Below are 21,278 nucleotides of genomic sequence, written 5' to 3' on the forward strand. Positions count from 1 at the left end.
CCAAATAGCTTCGCTAATGAAGTCTATCAAATACTTAAAGAGATAATACCAATCATTTCTCTTTTTTTTTTCCAAAAATAGAGAAGGGATCACTTTCCAACTCATTCTACAAGGTCAGTATTACATGATATCAAAGCCAAACAAAGACATTATAATAAAAGGAAACTACAGACCAATATCCATCATAAATAGAGACACAAAAATCCTCCATAAAATATTAAGAAATGGAATCCAGCAACATATAAAACCAAGTGAAGATTACCCCAGAAATGCAAGGTTATTCATTTAACATATGAAAATCAATCAGTGTAATATACCATATTAATACAATAAAAAGCAAAAACCATACTATCATCTCAATAGATGCAGAAAAAGCATTTGACAAAAGTCAGCATTCTTATTAATAACTCTCAATAGAATAGAAATAGAAGGGAACTTCCTTAACCCGATAAAGGTCATCTATGAAAAATCTACCCCTAATATCACACTTAATGGTAAAAACCAAATATTTTCCTCTTAAGACTGAAACAAGGCAATGATCTGCTCTTGCCACTTTTGTTCAACATTGTAGTGGAGGTTCTAGTCAGGGTAATTAATTTTTTAAAAATTGAAAAGATGTAAATCTACCTTTTGTTACAGATGATATAATCCTATGTCTAGAAAAATCCTAAAAAATACACACAAAAATTGTTAGTACTAATAAATGAGTTCAGCAAGGTCATAGGATATAAAATCAAAACACAAAAATCAATTATATTTCCATATACTAGCAATGAATAATCCAAAAATTAAATTAAGACAACTCCATTCACAATAGCATCAAAGAGAATAAAATACTAAGAAATAACTTTAACAAAGAAGTGTAACACCTGTACATCGACAATTACAAAACATTATTATGATAAGTGAAAGAACAACTAAATAAATAAGTATTTCATGTTCATGGAATGGAAAACTCAACATTATTAAAATGATACATTTTTTTCAAAATCGATTTACAGATTCAACATGATCCTAATCAAAATCCCAGTAGACTTTGTTCTTTGTAGAAATTGACAAGGTGATTTTAAAATTTATATGGAAATACGAAGGAACTACATAGGCAAACAATATTGTAAAAGAAGAACTAAGAGGACTTACATTCACCAGTTTCAAACTTTTTATAAAGCAACAGTAGCACTATGGTACTGGTATAAGAACAAGCATATAGATTAATGGAACAGAACTGATAGTCCAGAAATAAACCTCTACATTTATGGTCAATTGATTTTTGGTAAAGGTATCAAGAAATTTAATGGGGGAAGGGATAATCTTTTTAATAAACGGTGCTGGGGCAATCAGTGTACTGTACACCCATATGTGAAAGGACAAATTTAGCGCTTTACTCAATATTATACAAAAAAAGTTACTTCAAAATGCATCACAGTTCTAAATGTAAGTGCTGAAATGATAATACTCTTAGAAGAAAAGATCAGAGAAAGTCCCTAAGGTGTTGACTTAGTCAAAGAGTTCTTAGCTATAATACCAAGAGCATGATTTGAAAAGAACAAAATTGTTGAACTGAACTTCATCAAAATTAAAAACTTCTGGTCTTGGAAAGACACTGTGGTAAAGAGAAGGAAAAGACAAGGCACAGAATATGAGAAAGTATTTGCAAACATATCTAATAAAGGACTTGTATCCAAACCATTTAAATAACTATGACAACTCAATAAGAAAAAAATCCAATTAAAAAATGGGCAAAAGATTTGAATAGGCATTTCACTAAAGAAGACACAGAAATGGCTGCTAAATGCAAAAAAGATGGTTAACAAAATTGGTCATTAAGCAAATGCAAATCAAAACCACAACAAAACTCTAATATACACACATTATAATGGCTATAATAAATAAGACAGAAAATAATAAATGTTGGCAAGGATGTGGATAAACTAGAATCCCCATACATTTTTGTGGGAAGGTAAAACAGTACAACCACTTTGGAAAACCATTGGGTAGTTTCTTATAGAGTTAAATGTAAACTTAGCATACAACCCAGCTGGTATTTCAGAAAGTGCATGAGAAAGTTTATTTCAAACATTATTGAACAATATCCTTGTTCAATCATTCACAATGTATATATATAACATGTTATATGTTATAATACCACTGAAATCCTCACAGGTTTATTTCTTAACATTCTGTAGCAATTTCATTTATTCGACAAAAAAAATTATCGAGTATCAACTGTGTGCAACATACTGTGATCGGCACTGGAGTAGGAGCAGGATACAAAAATAAATGTAAAACCCTTATCTTCTGAGAGCTTTACAGTCTAGTAAAGGAGTAAATATATTATGTCAATCAAGGAAGAAAGGATGGAAGAACACAAAGAAGGAAGGCCAGTAACCACAAAGGCCAGTGCAAACAAAATGTGAATTCACACACTCGAGAGCGAGTTTCTGTCTGGGGTTATAAGGGAATCCTTTGTGGAAGAGCCGGACATTGAAAGATGGGTAGGACATCCCAGGATGAAAAGCTTTGTTTTTAATGCTGACTTATCTATATGTTGTCATTAGGCTTTACTGAGTGGCCACAAAAGAGCTGAATTCATTTTTTCTATTCTAACAATGTTCCTTTAAAAACTTCATCTTTACATATATTTACAGCTCAGTACTGCTCACATATATGCAAAAGGCTCAGCTGTTTATTGGAAGAGGGAAAGAGGCCATGTTTTTAAACTGTGGGTCAGCTTTTTCTGGGCCTCTTCTGGGCTGTCTTTGCTCCAGTTAGCAGCTCCTCCACAGGGCTTCAGCATCTGAATTAACGTCTCTCATCTTCCAGACCCTGTGCCGAGTCACTGGGAATTTGCATTCTCTTTTCTACTGTCTACTTTTCTGTCGGCCACAATTTCCTCTTTGCAAAACCTGAAAAATGATACTTTTCTTTGGACTTTTGTGAAAACATTGTTTTGGACCTACTTTTGATTGACAGCAGCTTGGTTTTGTGCTCCTCCTTTGATAAAGGCAATTCCGGTGGCCTAACACCTACTGATTCTTGATTCTCCCATTTCCCAATCTTGACACACATGGAGGTTTCAGGAGAACCTCAAAGTTCGCGGACAAGTAGGAAGCTGAAAAGAGTCCTCTTTTTGCTAATACACTTTTCAGGAACAGTTTCTTATGGTACAAACATGAATTTAGTTAAATCGACATGATCCTTGAAATTTACCCACAGGTAGCATCATAATAAATATTATGATGTTAAAATAAATAACTTTCCTTTGTATTTTAATTTTTTTTTGCATTATCTTACACTAATCTCTTCTGTTCGTTTTACTCTTAGCCACAGAAATATCTCGCTTTTAGTTTTTTCTTTAAAAAAACTATTTAAATAGGAATATAACCACCATTTTTTCGTTTAATTGATTGCTTTATTTTTTTCGTGATTTAACTTTCCATTGATATGTAACATTTTATTTGCTTTTTCAGTAACTTTACACAGTACATGATATAAAAACAAATGCCCTAGGAATGTAAAATATTCATGTGTTCTAGAAAAGGTGGATGTGTAAAATTCTGAGAGAATTAAATATCTTATGGTTCTTATCTATATACATCCTTCAGTTTTTATTCACTTCTGACTATTCCATAAGTGAATTTAATCAGACTAGATTATGGTTTTTAAACAGGAGTAAAAGAGTTTGCCCCATATTTCCTAGATATCATAGTATAAAGACACTTGACAATAGTATGAGGAGATGCCTTATGAAGTCTAAGGTTGTTTCTTTGTGAACTGAGGTGTCCAGGGTTGGTCAAAGCAGGTCTTATTAACTTATTTATAAAGCTTCCCAGACACCAACATCCCACTCTACTTTGGGATGGTCACTGGGGTTGACTAGACATTGCATGAAAGTTACCTTACTCTTGCTTTCTTGTTTCATCTAAAAGATGGCTGTGGGAAACCTCAAGCCTGTTGCAAAGGCACCCTTGGGCTTCCAGAGTCCAGAGGTCTCTCTGTGGAAGCTCAGTTACACCTCACTACCTGGCCAGTGCCGACTCTATGGAGGCCAAGGGCCTGCAGGGACAGAGCAAATGTTTCACCTCTGAGCCCAGGGAGGTAGCAGCTTTGCCTTTCCTCCGCCTCTGGCTGACTCATTCTACTCCACTCTAAGAAAGGACATGCCTTCCTTCTCACAGCATGATTCACCTGCCTAGGGAAGACTATGCCATTCTGGGTATATCTGGTGCCATCTCAACTTCATTTAGGCTGCATGAGAGCCTGATAAAAGAGTCAAGCACAGCAGGCAAAGAAGGAACCACATCTTTCTGGGCCTCAGTCCACATATCTATGAAAGGAGGGGCTTAAATTATATGACCTTTTGGTCCTTTCTTGCTTTAACATTCCACAGTTCTACGGATCTATAAATTGCCAATTATGTGAACCTGTTGTTACCAGGAGTGAGAATCCTAGCTCTCACTCCCTGTGTTTACAGCTGAGGGAGTTGGAGCAGGAGGCTGGTACATAGAGAGGACCACTCTTCTTGGATTTAGGGTTGGTCTTTGCGATTCAGAACATAATGCAACAGGCCGGGCATGGTGGCACACACCTGTAATCCCAGCACTTTGGGATGCCAAGGTGGGTGGATTGCCTGAGCTCAGGAGTTTGAGACCAGCCTGAGCAACATGGTGAAACTCCGTCTCTACAAAAAATACAAAAATTAACTAGGCATTGTGGCGCACGCCTGTAGTTCCAACCCCTTGCGGGCTGAGAGGACTGAGCCAAGAGGATCTGCCTGAGCCCAGGAGGTGGAGGTTGCAGTGAGCTGAGATTGCACCACTGCACTCCAGCCGGGGCAACAGAGCAAGACCCCATCTATTAAAAAAAAAACATAATGCAACAGCCTTTTAAACAAAGTAACTCTGGCTTTTCTGCTTTCATAGATATTTCCCTCTGAACTTCTACCGTACAGGAAATAATGTGGCTCATCATTTTGTTGGTATTTAAATAGTGGAAGACAAACCCTAGAATATTGTATTGATTTTTGTTACCCACGAACTATGATGCTTTTTTCTTATATATAATAATTAAAATTTTATTTAGAGAAGAAGCAATAAAATCATTTCTAAAGGAAAAAATGTAAAACCTTGATATATCAGCAACAATAGAGACAAGGTTTCACTATTTTGCCCAGGCTGGTCTGAAACTCCTGGGCTCCAGCAATCCTCCTGCCTTGGCTTCCTCAAGTGTTGGGATTACAGGCATGAGCCACTGTGCCCAGACTATCAGCAGCTTCCTAAGCAAATTTCATTTCCAGTAACAGTCAATTGGCTCAATATTTTTTGTTATTCAGATTCAGCCACTTCAGTCTCCAGATGGATTTGAGTCTCCATACAACTATGGTTATTTCAAGATGCTTTTCTTATTAAATACCAGAAAAACACTAACAAAAGAATAAGGCATTTATTTGACACGATGTAGATGGAATCTGGGAAAATGGGGAACAAGTGAATGGTTTTACTGTCATCATACCACCTAAAGAGAGTCTCAGAAGATTCACTGTATGCACAAAATCTCCACAGACCATTTCACAGCCTCAAAACTCCCTGGCTAAGGGTGCTGAGGAGCTCTGGGAGAAATCTGACGGAATTCAGAACTCAGCCATAACCAGTAGATCCTCACATCTGGCCACCGCTCACACATCCGCTCTTACTGCACATCTGGCCCTGGCTGGACTACAGCATTAGCCTCCTAACAAGGGAACTTGCTTCTGCAACAGTCACAGTGATGCTGTTACCACTGAGTCACAGCATGTCGCTATTCTGCTCAAAACTCATGGATTCCTTCTTTAACTCAGAATATCAACTCACTTCAGTGGCCCACAGGCCCTCCATGATCAGTCCTGCCCAACCCATCACCTTTCTGACATCCTCTCCACCTGCACTATCCATCACTCCCCCATTCCCTCGCATGGGCCTCGATGCTGTTCTGTGCTGTAAGGCCTTGCAGTGGCTGTCCCTGATGCCTGGTGTACCTTTACCCAGATAACCTCATGGCTAACTCTCTGAGCTACTTCATTTCTTTGCTCAGATATCACCTTCTCAACAAGGCCTGACTGCCCTCTTGAAAATTCTAACCTGCACTCCTGGCCCACGTCCCTGATCTCTCTTACCCTGCTCTGTTTCTTATTGTTTCTATAACATGTGTTACCTTCTGGTATAAAATATAATTCTACTTAATAGAACAGAATTCAATACAATGTGCTCAGTAATTTATCCCAAGCACCTAGAGCAGTGCTTAGCGCTCAGTAAATATTTATTGAATGAATGACTCATAATGCCTAAACCTGAGTGTTCCCCCTGTGCCAGCCACCACACTCAACATCTTACATGATTATCTCTTTCCGACCTCACAACATGAGGGACAGTCATTTTCCTCATTTTACAGAAATAGATATGTAGAAAAATGACATGAATCTACAGCTCATAGCTGAGGTTAGGACACAAAAGTGTCCACAAGGCAGATTTCTTTGGTAACACATTTTGAAAGGATATTGGGGTAGGAGGTGGACAAAGCTTTCAAGTTCTCTGCTCTCTGCTGTGTTTAGTCGTCTCTATTTTTAGCATTGGTATCTTCTGTCTGAATTATAACTGCTTTGAATGTTAGCATGGTCTTCACCAACTCTAGTAGTTTCAAGAGGTTATAATCTGGGTGACACGTGGGAGTGGGGGTGGTTGATCAATGTGACATAGGGATAGGTGAGGAGCATGGTTTAAAGTTAGGGTGCCCAGGAAAAGTCACTCAAGCCTCAGTATTTTCATCCCCAAACTGCTGTCTCTTAGAGTCCTTTGCAAATATCTATGTCTGATTCTAAATGGTGAGTTAAAGTGTCTGTAAGGTCCCAGGCTTGGCATTCATGGACACTCCTTGGGTTTTCTTTGTTAGAATTTGTGTCCTTCTATCTACTGTTCCCTGCTGTAAATCTTGGTTATTTTGGACTCAATAGCTTCTCTAGAAGAAGGCTAAATCAAAGGAAGCACAATGCAAAACTACATATTGATGCTTCAAGGAAAACCCAGTGGTGTATGATCAAGGGGAGTTGCTGACTGTAACTGGCATCGGGTGCCCGTGGAAAGGGTGGGGACTTGGGTATGACGAGGGTCCAAATAACTACTCTGCTACTTTCTAGTGTAATGAAGAAAAGTCATTTAAACTCCTTGGTTTACAATTTTCTCATTTGTAAAATGAAGATAAACATTTCTACTGCTCAGGGCTGTTGTAAAGACTCAGTGGTATACAGAATGCAATGCTGAATTATGTCATATAGGCTGAATTTTAATCTGTTTAGAATAAGACAACTAAATGTCTACTGCTGCCATGGAAAGTTGAGGAACAACTCTAAATCTTCCCACAACCTAAGAAACCTGCTGTGCTGTTCTCTGGTTTTTGTAAGCTATTCATTCTTGTAAGCTATTCATTCTACTTACAAGAATAAGAAAACATTCTTTTTAAATTATTTTCATCTTAATGTATGATCCAGCTTACTTGCAAGAATGGAAGGTCCCTGCTTTCCATAATACCACCTTTTCTGTAAACATCTGCCTTATTTCATCCAAAGTCCTTATAACACTGGCATTAGGAAAGAGGTCCTCAGGTCATACACTAGACTCTCTGTTATTCATTTTTAGACTTTCTAGAGCAATGGTTCTGACCTTTGCTGAGTCACGGAGCTCCCTGAAAATCCGATGAAAGCTGCAGTCCCTCTCTCCAGAAAAATTCTCATCTGTTTTGCATATAATTTCAGATCCAATTTTGCATTGGATTTTGCATATAATTTTGCATATAATTTCAGATCCAAGACTCTACTGAAACCATTCATGGACAGAGGTTAAGAACCCTTGCCTAATGGTTGCAATGTGGTCATAAGTAATACTGCTCCTTTAATCCTAATGATATTTAGTTGATTATTAGCATGAAACAGTAATCTTGTCATTTTAAGAGTTTGTTTTCCTAAATTATTTTCTTTATTTTTCCCACTGTGACCAAGAACAAAGGCATTTGGAGTAAACCGTCCAGAATTTACTTTATAGCCCTTGGCTCAGAATACAATTGGTAACTGATCTGTACTGCCAGCGCACTGACACTAAACTAGTCATTGTTCCTAAGACTCACTAAGGTCAGCCAAGCCCTGAGCACATGTAACTCTCCATAGTTTCCACTTTAACCCTGGAGGTCTAACTACAAAGCAGATCTAAAAATAGACCAAGCCGAGCACTTTACACTCCACAGAGGTGCATTTCCAACCCCAGGAGTTTTAATCAACAACGCTGTTCACAGTCCAAAGAGAATGCTTTCATTTAGCAGGAAAAAGTTGCTTCATTTTGAGCAAGCTAAAATACAACCTAAAGGAATTATGAAGACTTTGAAGTGTTCAAAAAATATTATCTGCACCTGTGTTCTAGGTCTAAAAAAAGAAAGACTAAAATACCTTCAGGATTGAGTTGGCTTTCTTTGTCTTTCACATTGAATTATTCAAAGGAAAACATACTGGCATTTTCCCCCCTCTTGTTTCTAGGTCAGCATGCTTCTACCAAAAAGTTTAAGTTGTTCAAACATAGCAAGCCATAATAAATACCTACCTACAAAAATATATACATAGTAGGAAGGAAAAAGTAATGAGTTTGAACATAGAAAAATAATTACAGTTCCATTCGCTAGAGAAAGTTTATTATCTAAGGCTCTTGATGGCCAAAATGGATAAGTCTCCTGAGGATTATATAGAGCACATGTTTTCACAATAAAATTTGCTCAAAGGTTTAATTATTAATGATATGTCATATTATGAATAAATATAAATATTGCATATGTGGCTAAAAGGATTTGTATAAAATTAAAATAATTTTAATATAAAATTTTGCAATACAGTTGAGTAAATAAAGATCCTTTAAAAATACAAATTCATAAAACTCTAGATTCTACAGCACTGGGGAAATGAAATAAGTACACAAGGAGTTACATTGACAACTGCCTTATAATGAAAATGCCCATCTTCTATAAACCTAGCACAAACAGTTCAGGAAAATGGATATTTAAAATGTAATCTTTCTCTATTACATGTACTTTCCTAAATGAGGTTCTTAAGCATATCTGCAGAAAGTTTTTCAGGGAAACAAATTGAGGCTGTCATATACATATGGTATTAATTCCTCCCAGCTTTTATTTGGAAGGCAGTTCGTTTGAGGCAAGTGCTAAAAGAAATGAATTCACCTCAGTGACAGTATTTCCATATCTGCAGCCAATGTGATCCTTACGAATATCCCACGGCAGAATATGACCTATGAAATTGAGATTGCGAAGTGATCCTGTTCCATTTTAATGGAATTTCAGAGTGTTGCCATCATACACTCCAGGTAAACCCCAGCAGAGTCTGGCTCTGTTACTGAATCCAGCAGAAGCTCCCAGGAGGCCACCATCACTGATAAAATGATAGCTGTAGATCAGGTGCTGCTCAAACCCAACAGGGATTTAGGAATTTCTGCCTTTGGAAGCATGCTTCACTTCTAGTTAAACCGACCACTCTACTATTTTCTCAATAACATTTTAGATTCCCAGAGAAAACAGCTCTTCTAGTTGCCCTACCAGATATTTTGTGGACTTAAATTTTGTAAGCCTGAAAAGTATGTTAAGTTTATAGCAAAAAATGCAACCTATGCCAGATACTTTGGAGAAGAGGATTAGAGGCAGCAGGTGGTTATCGACCACATAGCCCAGAAATGTCTATGTTTTGAAGATCAGCAATTTTTTTCTGTGGACCAGATAGATTTTAAATAAAAGTCACATGTATCTTGCAAGTGTTTTTCAATCTCCATGAAATATTTCATTCTGAATATGAAGAAAATAAAACTTGCCTTGGACTGAGAAAGTAAATATCTGCCCAACATTCATCAGGCTGAAACAGCAGACACAGATAAGCCAACTGCAAAGTGAACAGGAAATGACATTTCTCCCAGGAACATTGCTGTTGTAAAGTGTCATGGTAACCTCCTTCTTTGAGTGACTATAGATCCACTGAGAAACTTTCTTCTCTAATATCAAAGACATCAGTGAGCTTGCTGTTTAAAATTATATCAGTAAGAATAAAACATCTCACTCTTGCCTACAGGATCTTAGTTGCTTCATTGAAGCAGAGAAGCAGCCTCAATTCCACTTCTGGTGAGAAGTCCCAGATAAGGGGCTTGGGGATGCAACAATCCACATTAACTTTATTGTTTCCAAAGAAATAGCACCCTGGGGTCACTTTGCAGACCAGACCTGCATCTAAGCTCCACTCTTCCTAGAAACCTAAAATAACCCTTTTTCCTCTAGTGTTTAGTCTCCTTCATCGCATTGGGTCAATAAACCTAATTTTGTCAAAATACAGGTTGGTTCCTATTATTCTTAGACTGACTGAGATAGGGCCATGTTTTTATCAAATGGTCGAGCTAAAGAAAATAGTAGTTCCGAATTTTAAGTATTTGCTATTAGATATTGAAAAAATATTTAATAGAATATATCTTTGCAGTAGTTCAGTCTCCTGTGCCCTGTGAATTTTAAATTGTATATATCAGCTTCTCATCTAGGCAGAAACATTCTGAGCGCAAGGAAACCCGCTGTGAATACTGAAATGATCTTTTCTGGCCCAGCTGCTGCTAACGTAACCTGTGGCAAAATTTCCCTGCTCTTAGAAATAGCAAATTGGCAACACAAGCAAGACTCGCCTGTGAGAACACGAAGCTCTTTGTGAAGCTAAAAGAGACAATAAAGGGAATTAGGTAGGCACGAGTCCCAGGTCTCCCAAACAAGGTCCGTCTGCACATTTGGTTGAAATGCAGGGCTGCTGTATTTAAGAAGTAACTGGGAGAAGCCAGGCACGGTGGCTCACGCCTGCAATCCTAGCACTTTGAAGGGCCCAGGCGGGTGGAACACCTGAGGTCAGGGGTTCAAAACCAGCCTAGCCAACATGGTGAAACCCTGTCTCTACTAAAAATACAAAATTAGCCAGGCGTGATGGTGCATGCCTGTAATCCCAGCTACTCAGGAGGCTGAGGCAGGAGAATCGATTGAACCCAGGAGGCAGCAGAGGTTGCAGTGAGCCGAGATCACGCCATTGCACTCCAGCCTGGGCAACAAGAGCGAAACTCTGTCTCAAAAAACCAAAACCGAACCAAAACAAAACAAGAAGTAACTGGGAGGGTTACTCAGAGCACACGCCTCTTCCCTGAGGTTGGAAGGTTGGAAGAGTGCTTCCGACATACCCATAGGAGGAGCCATAGTCGTAGGCTGAGGCCGCCTTCCGACTGACTTCAGAGCTCAGGGCGTACTGCGAGGCCTGCTGCTGGAAGGAGGAGGCGGACGCCTGACGGAAGGCCTCGGATTCCTGGCGGTGCGCGGCGGAGGAGCGGCTGCTGTAGGCCGTGGAGCCGTGGGTGTAGATGGCAGAGCGTTTCTTCTCCCGCTGGTAGTGGCTCACGGTGGTGCGGAGGTCCTTGTTGCGGTAGCTGAGATCATAGTGCTGGTGGGACCTCTGATAAAAAGGCAAAGACATCCTGTGCCCCTTGAAGGAACCGGGCCACCTGAAGGAAAACAACACTTTTTGAGTGACTTATTAAGGAACAAATTCCATGGAACAAGTCATCTAAATCAATGTGTAAAAATCAATACTCTTCGGTGGCTCACGCTTGTAATCCCAGCACTTTGGGAGGCCGAGGCGGGCGGATCACGAGGTCAGGAGATCGAGACCACGGTGAAACCCCGTCTCTACCAAAAATACAAAAAATTAGCCAGGCGTGGTGGCGGGCGCCTGTAGTCCCAGCTACTCGGAGAGGCTCAGGCAGGAGAATGGCGTGAACCCGGGAGGCGGAGCTTGCAGTGAGCCGAGATTGCGCCACTGCACTCCAGCCTGGGCGACAGAGCAAGACTCCGTCTCAAAAAAAAAAAAAAAAAAAAAAATCAATACTCTTGGCTGGGTGTGGTGGTTCATGCTTGAAATCCCAACGAGGATCTCTTGAGACCGGGAGCTCAAAATCAACCTGGCCAACACAGTGAGACCCTATCTCTACAAAAAGAAAAAATTAGCCGAGTGTGGTGTGTGTGTCTGTAGTCCCAGCTACTCCGGCGGCTGAGGCAGGAGGATTGCTTGAGCCCAAGACTTCGAGGCTGCAGTGGGCTATGATTGACCATTGCACTCAGCTTGGGTGACAGAGCAAGACACTGTCTAAAAAAATAAAATAAAAATTAATATTCTTATCTTTTCCAAAGAGTAAACCAAAAAGGGTATGAAGTTTAGCATAACTGGATATTCAAAAAACTCTCCACTTCATAGCTCAGATATGCCCCTCCTGTCATTGTACCCTTTTTAAAAAAATTTGTGTCTAGGAGGTTTTCCTAGAAAAACAAAGTTTTTCTACCCTGGCTATTGTGTTTTTTCCTCAGACTCTTCAAAATACATATTTCTAATTTTCTGCCTTTCATTCTTCATTTGGGACTTCATTTGGGAGAATGTGGAAGGATAGAGAGTCATGTGGTGTTCATTCAACAAATAATTAGCAGCACCTACTGTGTGCCTGGCACCATCCAGCCCATGAAATCCAGTAATGAGGCTGGGCGTGGTGGGTTATGCCTGTAAGCCCAGCACTTTGGGAGGCCGAGGCAGGCAGATCACTTGAGGTCAGGAGTTCAAGACCAGCCTGGCCAACATGGCAAAACCCCATCTCTACTAAAAATACAAAAATTAGCCTGGCATGGTGGTGGGCACCTGTAGTCCCAACTACTCCAGTGGCTGAGGCAGAAGAATCACTAGAACTCAGAGGTGGACTTTGCAGTGAGCTGAGGTTGCGCCACTGCACTCCATACTGGGCAACAGAGCAAGACTCTGTCTCAAAACAAAACAAAAAAGAAATACAGTGGTAAACAAAACAGACAAAATGCCTGCTCTAATTACCTTATACAGAACCATGCAGTCTACTGCAGGAGAAAGACAATAGAGAAAACAAATAAGTCAAGTATGAGATAGGTTAAGGTGCCAAGAACCAGAGAAAAACAAAGCAGGTAAGAGGGATGGATGCAATTTTCAACAGCTTCAGCAGGGATGGCTTCCCTAGAAAGTAACATCTGAGCATGAGACTGGGGAAGAGTATTCCAGAAGGAATACTAGAGCAAAGGCACTGAGGAATGAACATGACTGTCGTGCTCCAGGAACCACTGATTGGCAGGGGTTCTGGGGTGGGAGAGGTATAGGAGATGTCAGAGAGGTGAGCTATGTGCATGGGGGAAGGGCCGGTAGTGTAGGGTCCTATAGGTAGCAGTAAGGACTTCAGCTAATACTGTGAAAGGGCTGAGAAGCCATTGGAAGACTCTGAGCTGAGACTCATTCTCACTGATGTCTGAAGATGGACTGTGGAGGGACGAGAGTGAAAGCCAGGAGACCTATGAAAGGGCTGAGTTGTATACTCTCAAAATTCCTATGGTGAAGCCCTAACCTCCAGTACCTCAAAATGTGACCATAAGGACAGGGTCCTTAAAGAGGAAGTTAAGTTAAAATTAGGCCATTAGGATGGGCCCTAATTCTATATGATGGTGTCTCTACAGGAAAAGAAAACCAAGATCCAAATATATACATAACAGAGGGAAGGCCACATGGAGACAAAGGGGGAAGACAGCCATCCATGAGCCGAAAAGAGACCTGAGAAGAAACCACCCAGCTGACACCTTGATCTTGGACTTCCAGCCTCCAGAGTTGTAAGGTAATAAATTTCTGTTGTTTAAGCCACCCAGTCCATGGCACTTAGCTATGATAGCCCTGGCAAAAGAATACAAAGTCCACTGCAATGTCCAGGCTAGAGGTGACAGGGGTAGCAGTGAAAGTGTGAGAGGTGGTCAAGCTCTGCACAGGTTTTGAAGTTAGAACCGATGGCATTTGCTGAAAGTTCTGAATTAGGATGTGACAGAAAGAGATGACTCCAAGGTTTTTGCCTGAGCAATTGAAAGACAAGTTGCCATTAACTGAGATGGGGAGGAATGTGGGAAAGCATCAATTTGGGGTGGAAGAACAGGAGATTGGTTTTAATGCTCTACATCTGAGATGCCTGTTAGACCTCCCAGAGGAGACATTTTAAATCGGATGTTGGATACGTGACTCTGGAGTGCAAGGACGAGGTCCAGGATGCAGATTTACATTTGGGAGTCAACAGCATATAGGTGGTATTGAAAGCCAAGAAAATAGGTGAGAACCATTGTACACGGAAAAGAAAGTCCTAAAAGAAAACATGAGAACCATTATACACGGAAAAGAAAATTACAGACATGGTGGCTCACGCCTGTAATTCCAGCACTTTGAGAGGCCAAGGCAGGAGGATTTCCTGAGCCCAGGAGTTTGAGACCAGCCTGGGCAACGTGGTGAGACCTTGTCTCTATTATAAAAATCTAAGATAAAATAAAAAAAGTAAAATAAAGTCCTAGAACTGAACCCTGGAGTATGCTACTCTTATATATAAGTTCTCTCAAATCTCACAAACATTTCAAGCAAAGGTATAGTCTCAAACCAGAAAAAAAAAAAAAAAAAAAAACTGTTTGCTCTATAAGGAACACGCAGGCTTCTAGTCTCCCTACACAAAGAGGTAAGAGAGTCGATTCCCAGGGTGGCAGCTGGCATTGTGAACTTGAGCTGGCAGTTCTACTAAAAGTCAAAGGTATGTTTGTTTAGCATAGGGTGGGGAGACGTCACATGGCCTTAGCATTCTTGAATAGTTTATCCACTGAAGCAGGCCTATCAGCCACGTTGACAACCCTGGATGAAGTAATAGTTTTATAAAAGCTCCACCCCCAAGTGTTTTAATGCTGTAGAATTAGTTTTAAAGTGATCTGTTTTCTCCAAATGTCGTTTTTAAAAAAATTCAAAATGAAGAATGAATCCTTCTAAACTCAGCATATTCTTTGTCAAGTTTAAAACTACTTTTTATTTAAACTATTTTAAAAGTCAGCATGTATTCCCCAGAGAAGAAAACTGAGCAAACTTCACTCCAGAAATATTTATCTTAGGGCTCATGGAAGATATCAGTCTACAGGGCATTTCCTAAGGGAAAAAAATAGCTACTAGCAAGCAACTTTGCTTCAACCCTTAAATAGATGGCTATTTTCTGTTACAAAATATAGAGGATAATTACCATGTATAATTAATAACTACTAGATGAATTTTGATAAAACAAAGGGGTTAGAAAATGTTAATACAGAATTAAGTTAGGCAGTTATAAAGATATTAGAGAAGTTTCTGTTATGATACTACATTGTAACATGGCACATGTTATTTGAATGATTTTCAAATAAATAATAAAGAACCTTGTTATGTTATAAACTAAATTCATTCCCCAGATGACTGGAAATGCTGTTATTTTCACAAAATAAAATCTTTAAATATCTTGCCCCAATACTATTTTTTACTCTCTTTATTTCTATTTCTCTCAAATACATTTGTTTTTAATAATACTTAATATTCCTCTCACATAGATAGGAAGTTACAAGTAAACAGGGTTTGACTTGAAGCCCACATTGCTGATTGTCACAGCCCTGACCTCTGGAACAAAGGTACAACCACCTCCTCTTCATCAAGTAAGCCCTTGAAGTTAACTAAAGCCGGGATTAGCTCCAACACATGACGGCTGGAGTACGTTGGGAGGAAAGATGGTTTTAGTGTCTTTTGTTTATTGAAGACCTAAATTTTCTTTCTGAAAATAATTTGAGAATTTAGGAAGAAATACAAATTCCATAGCTGTAATTTATGATACTTTTGTGCAGGCATTAGAGGGCAAAAACTGATGAAAACGATTCCCAGAAAAATCACTGTGTGGGGCTCTATGTTGCCTCTGAAATATTACTTAACCATTTTGAGGCCATATCATTGTGCACGCTCACATTTATCCACATTGCATCATCACAGCAAGATCCCTGAATTATAAACTAGTGACTTCAGAGTTAATTTTCCTTCTTTCGGTCTAATTTGTAACCAGGGAGCATTGTATATGGCACATGCAGGATTGAAAATACAGGGCCTCCTGTCTCTCATGCATTTCAGATTTCAACCAAACCGTACTTGGAAAGAGCATTAAACACACGCTTACAGTTCAATCTGAGGCAAATATGACCTCCTTACAGTTCCGGGAACAGCAGCTTAATTTCAGAAGAATACAGTGATGTGAGAGAAGAGCTGTGCCAGCCCAACTGGCACCTGGCTGTTCTGGTTTCCCTCCCTGGAGCTTCACTTTCCTATTTCTCTGTTGTTCAGACATCTCTTTGAGAAAACTGCCGAGTTCAGAAGACAGAAAGAAAGCACTTACACTGCAGTGCTGCTGAGCTCATAAGCTATCAAGTGCATTCTTCTGCTTCAGTGTCACACTTACCAGTTTCCAAAGGAGTAATGGTGGTGGAAGTGTTCCGATGAGGCCGAGGAGCTGGATGAGAGAATGAAAACTCCACCTAGGTTGAATCCAAGACAATGTTAAGAGGCAGGGCTAAAGACAGGACCCTGGGGGCCAGTTCAAAAATAATGCATGTGGTCAGGCAGTCGAATGTCAGGCCACACAACCAGCCTTTTATGGCCAAGAAGGCAGATAAATATAGCAGCAGATGGGGAGGGTAGTCCCAAACCAGAAGGAGGAGAGGGGCATGGGCAGGTAGCAGCCTTAGTAATATAATTGCATAATGCTGGTCAATGGGTCTGGCCCGATTAAACCAAATATAGGATTTTTATTTGGCAACAAGAGCTATTTTCAACGTCACTTTATCATTAGATAATTTAAAAGTGTAATGGAAAGAGTGGTTTGTGTTAATGGCTAAAAATAGGTGTAGTAATATGATTCTCAAAATGGACTTCATGGAATTTTAATGCCAAGATATGGTTCTGGGCATGCTGTTAGTAACACACGTACAGTACATTTAAAAGATACAACGTGAAAAAAGAACTTGAAGCTAACTAAAGGCAAAACAAGGAAGAAATGGGTTACACATGGTGGCAATTTTTGCCTGACATCACGGTCACTATTTCTCTCATTTCAGGAAAATTTACAAGGTTAAGTCCTAGCTTCAAGCCTGAATATTTGATTCCCTGTTCATCAACTAAAGCCTTTTGAGATGCAACTCAATGTTTTATCTTTCCTAACTCACAGTAGGGTCAGTCCATCTAATAAGAGATTCTCTTTCTTTGTTCTTTAAATGGTGTGACCAGTTAAGAGGAGGTATAACCCGGTGGTGAGAGCCTGTGTTGTGGATTCAGACCAGATCTAGATCCCACTATATTGATAGAACTTAGTAGCCATGTAATCTCTAGCAATTCATTTCTCCTTCCTAAGCTTCAGGTTTTTTGACTATAAAATGGGGATAATGATATCCAAATTATAGGATTGCTGTGGTGATTAAATGCGATACTGCAGACAGAGCACTTGACCTAGTAACAGTCACATAATATAGACTCAGTAAATATCAGCTATTATTACTGATACCAATAATATAAAAGCTCATTGTTAGATTATATGTATGCAGCAGGTTGGTATTTTGATCTACTGGCCTTATGTTCTGACAGTGATATTACATCAACTGAATAAAGGTCACTTGTGTCTATCAAAATTGTATCTCTTTTTGAGGCAGGGTCTCACTCTGTTGCCCAGGCTGGAGTGCAGTGGTGCAGTCTTGGCTCACTGCAACCTCTGCCTCCTGGGCTCAAGCAATCCTCCCACCTCAGCCTCCCGAGTAGCTACAGGCACATGCCACCACACCTGGCTAATTTTTTTTTTTTTTTTAACTCTTGGTAGAAATGGAGTTTCACCGTGTTGCCCAGGCTGGTCTCAAACTCCTGGACTCGAGTAATCTACCTGCTTCAGTCTCCCAAAGTGCTGGAATTATAGGCATGAGCCACTGCACCCAGCCTCTATCAAGATATTGAACAGACTCAATATTATAGTATACTTCATCATGACTTTCTTGATGATAACTACAGTTAACACTGTTGAGGACCTATCCAGTGCCAGACACTGGGATAGGCAGTTTATATACATGATCCCACTGATTTCTTGTATCCCACTGATACCTTGCAGGGTACAGCTTCATTACCCCATTGAGGAAAGCAAGGCTTCCAGAAGGGGAGGCATTTGCCAAAGATCACACAGCTGGTAGATGACAGAAACGCAACTTCATTCAGAGACATTTGATTCCAAAGCCCGTGTACTTGTAGTCATGTATTGCTGTCTCCTCCAGTGGCACTTTGATGGTAAGAAACTAGATATTTTGAAATGGCCTTTCAAGTGCAATATGGGTCTTCACTTGTAATAGAGGGTTAGCTTCTGAGCTACTCAAAGTATATAAAAGAATCTATTCCATCTAGTTCTGATCCAGTTACCTGTGAAATTCAACCTGGAATTTCTTCATATACATACATCTGCTATTAGTGAGCATGTGGACATTTTAGCTATCTGGAAGCCATAGGCGAGTTTTCCAAGTGTTATGTTCCCCAAGCTTCCATCTGTTCTCGAAACATCCAATACAGAATGCAGTGATTCTTCTCAAGTCTTATCCACCAGCCATTAGGATGATTCCTGGTGAGCCATTTCTCTAGAGAACATTGGTAAATTGCCCCAAATCTTCTCAAAGCAGAAAAGAGGAAAAATAAACATATGCTTTTTAAAAAGTGTTTTACATTAGATGATTTTCTGGGAAATTTGAAATTAACAGCTGGCTAACCACTCCATTAAGTTTTCAGGATAATTACATATCTGTAAGGGTATCATGAGTAAGTGTAATTGACCAGAGTCCACATATATAAAGGAATCATAACTAAGTTACAATAATTGATTCATATGAGCCCAAGTTTTTCTTCTTTAGTTTTATTATCCAGTACATCACCATATGTAATTTATTATGTAGCTAGTTGTAATTCAGATAAATTTGCTGTTAGAAAAACCTGAATCTAGATGATGCCACAGCAGAAAGATCACTTAGGAGATTCTGCTGGGTCTAGCTCATGCTTCTTTTGTCTAAACTTATTGTATATTTGTTTGGAATAAACTCTTGCTTTCACAGGGATCCTGAGTATCAATGAATCAATGATAATATTTTAGTTTTTCCATAGTGTGTGTGGACTTCTCTCATTTTTGTATTTTTTTTTTTTTTTTTTTTTTTTTTTTTTTTTTTTTTTTTTGGAGACGGAGTCTTGCTCTGTCGCCCAGGCTGGAGTGCAGTGGTGCAATCTTGGCTCACTGCAAGCTCCGCCTCCTGGGTTCACGCCATTCTCCTGCCTCAGCCTCTCCGAGTAGCTGGGACTACAGGCGCCCGCCACCACGCCCGGCTAATTTTTTTGTATTTTTAGTAGAGACGGGGTTTTACCGTGGTCTCGATCTCCTGACCTCGTGATCCGCCCGCCTCGGCCTCCCAAAGTGCTGGGATTACAAGCGTGAGCCACCGCGCCCGGCTGTATTTTTAACAAGGATGAAAGTTCAGTAAATATTTAAATGTATTGATACTTGTAGCCAGTACATTTTGACCTAATAAATTATTGTCTGTTAATAAGAAACATAAATGAAACTCTTCTTCTGTAACAGTTCTTCCTTCTAATGGACAGTATTGGCACATGGTGCTCTCTATCAACATAAATGTGTGCGTGTGCACATACACACATACACACACAAACAGGCATACACACACAGTTAAGTGGTTGAGAGGCAGCACAGTGTGATATATAGGAGGCTATGCTCTGTGTGGAACAGTCCTGGGTTCCATCCTCTGTCACCTTCTGGTTGTGACTTTAAGGATATTAATCTCTCTAAATCTCAATTTTTTTTTTCTGTTTGAGACAGGGTCTCTCGCTCTGTTGCTCAGGCTGGAATGCAGTGGTGCAATCTTGGCTCACTGCAACCTCGACCTCCCCAGGCTCAAGCAATTCTCCCACTTCAGCCTCCCAAGTAGGTGGGACTACAGGCACATGCCACAACACCTGGCTAATGTTTGTACTTTTGTAGAGATGGGGTTTCACCATGTTGCCCAGGATGGTCTCGAACTCCTGAGTTCAAGCAATCTGCCTGCCTTGGCCTCCCAAAGTGCTGGGATTACAGGTGTGAGCCACCATGTCTGGCTGTAAATCTCAATTTCTTAATTTCTTAATCCATAAAATGTTTTCATGATAATCACGCATATGATAATCAAATAAGATATTGTAAAACAGTATTACTTCCTGGCATATAGCAAATAGTCATTAAATATTAGCTACTATTATGAGGACTTATATCTCCTATTTTTGTTTATTTTGTCTTCAATGCGGATGCTTTCCACAGAAGAAAAATCTTAAATAAATTGTTCAGTGCGCTCTTTTGAAAGCCGTAAATTTGCTGTATCCTTCCTACTTCAGTGTTGACTAATTTATAGGCAACACTAAAATAAGAAAGATATCATATTTGGCATCTAGTCCTGTGGTTTACTGAATAACTTTGAAAGATCATTTCACCTCTCTGAAGCTCCATTTTCTATCTGTAAACTAAAGGGCTTAGAGCTAGATGATCACTAAGGTGTTTGCCAGCTCTAATAACCTGTGCTATCAATCCACAAAGTAACTATTCTATTCTTGCCTTGCTCATAAGCAGATTAGCAACATTCTGTGTGGAGCAATTTGTGGGAAGAATAAAACAAATCCTCCCTGATCCAAAAAGTCTGCTTCTACCTGCTGCCTCACATCTGAAATACTCCTCCCTGAGAGTGTCATTTTATGACTTTAATCCCTACTATGCTGAAAATAACCCAGAAAGGTATTTCAGTATGTTATTGTTTCTTTTAAGTCTTTGTGTGTAATAAGTAGTGGAGAGGGAGGGAAGCAGAGCCAGTGGTGAGGGTGGGAGTGGCTGGAGAGTGGGGCCTAGGACTCTTATCAGAAGCCAAATTTCATCTAGTTATTAAATGAACTAGATCTAAACTAGGCTGGAACAAAGGAGAGCCAGATCTTCGCTTGCAACATGTGCCGAAACACAAGAAAACCGCGGAGAATTGTCTCCCAACAATGACTGTGTGTTATTTTTACAAAAATAATGTTTCTTTCCTTTAAAAGTAAGAACCAGAATAAAGATCAGCAGATCTGAGTTTTCAGTTTCAATTCATTTCGAATTTCCTTTTAACAGTTTATAGCAATAAAATTGACACACCATAAATTAATCCATTTTAAGAGTAAAGTTCAGTGAGTTTTAGTCAATTTTTACATTGTGCAACCATCACCAAAATCCAGTTTTAAAACACTT

General features: G+C 39.7%; 1 protein-coding gene and 1 long non-coding RNA gene across 2 annotated transcripts in view; one reads left to right on the top strand and one right to left on the bottom strand.

Annotated features, from left to right (window-relative positions):
- Positions 1–21,278, bottom strand: part of MYOM1 (myomesin 1) — a 181,896-nt gene that overhangs the window by 140,460 nt on the left and 20,158 nt on the right. The window contains exons 2-3 of the mRNA XM_055237126.2: positions 16,410–16,485; positions 11,274–11,591 (exon numbers count right to left, since the gene is read on the bottom strand). Of these exons, the coding sequence (XP_055093101.2) occupies positions 11,274–11,563 (290 nt within the window). The 5' untranslated portion in view covers positions 11,564–11,591; positions 16,410–16,485. The remainder of the gene's footprint in view (positions 1–11,273; positions 11,592–16,409; positions 16,486–21,278) is intronic.
- The window catches only part of LOC134736863 (uncharacterized), a 60,690-nt gene that overhangs the window by 30,013 nt on the left and 9,399 nt on the right, over positions 1–21,278 (top strand). Inside the window, exons 6-7 of the long non-coding RNA XR_010121266.1 lie at positions 13,606–13,760; positions 18,099–18,271. This is a non-coding gene — a long non-coding RNA (uncharacterized lncRNA). The remainder of the gene's footprint in view (positions 1–13,605; positions 13,761–18,098; positions 18,272–21,278) is intronic.

Source organism: Symphalangus syndactylus, chromosome 1, assembly GCF_028878055.3.
Source record: "Symphalangus syndactylus isolate Jambi chromosome 1, NHGRI_mSymSyn1-v2.1_pri, whole genome shotgun sequence".
NCBI lineage: Eukaryota > Metazoa > Chordata > Mammalia > Primates > Hylobatidae > Symphalangus > Symphalangus syndactylus.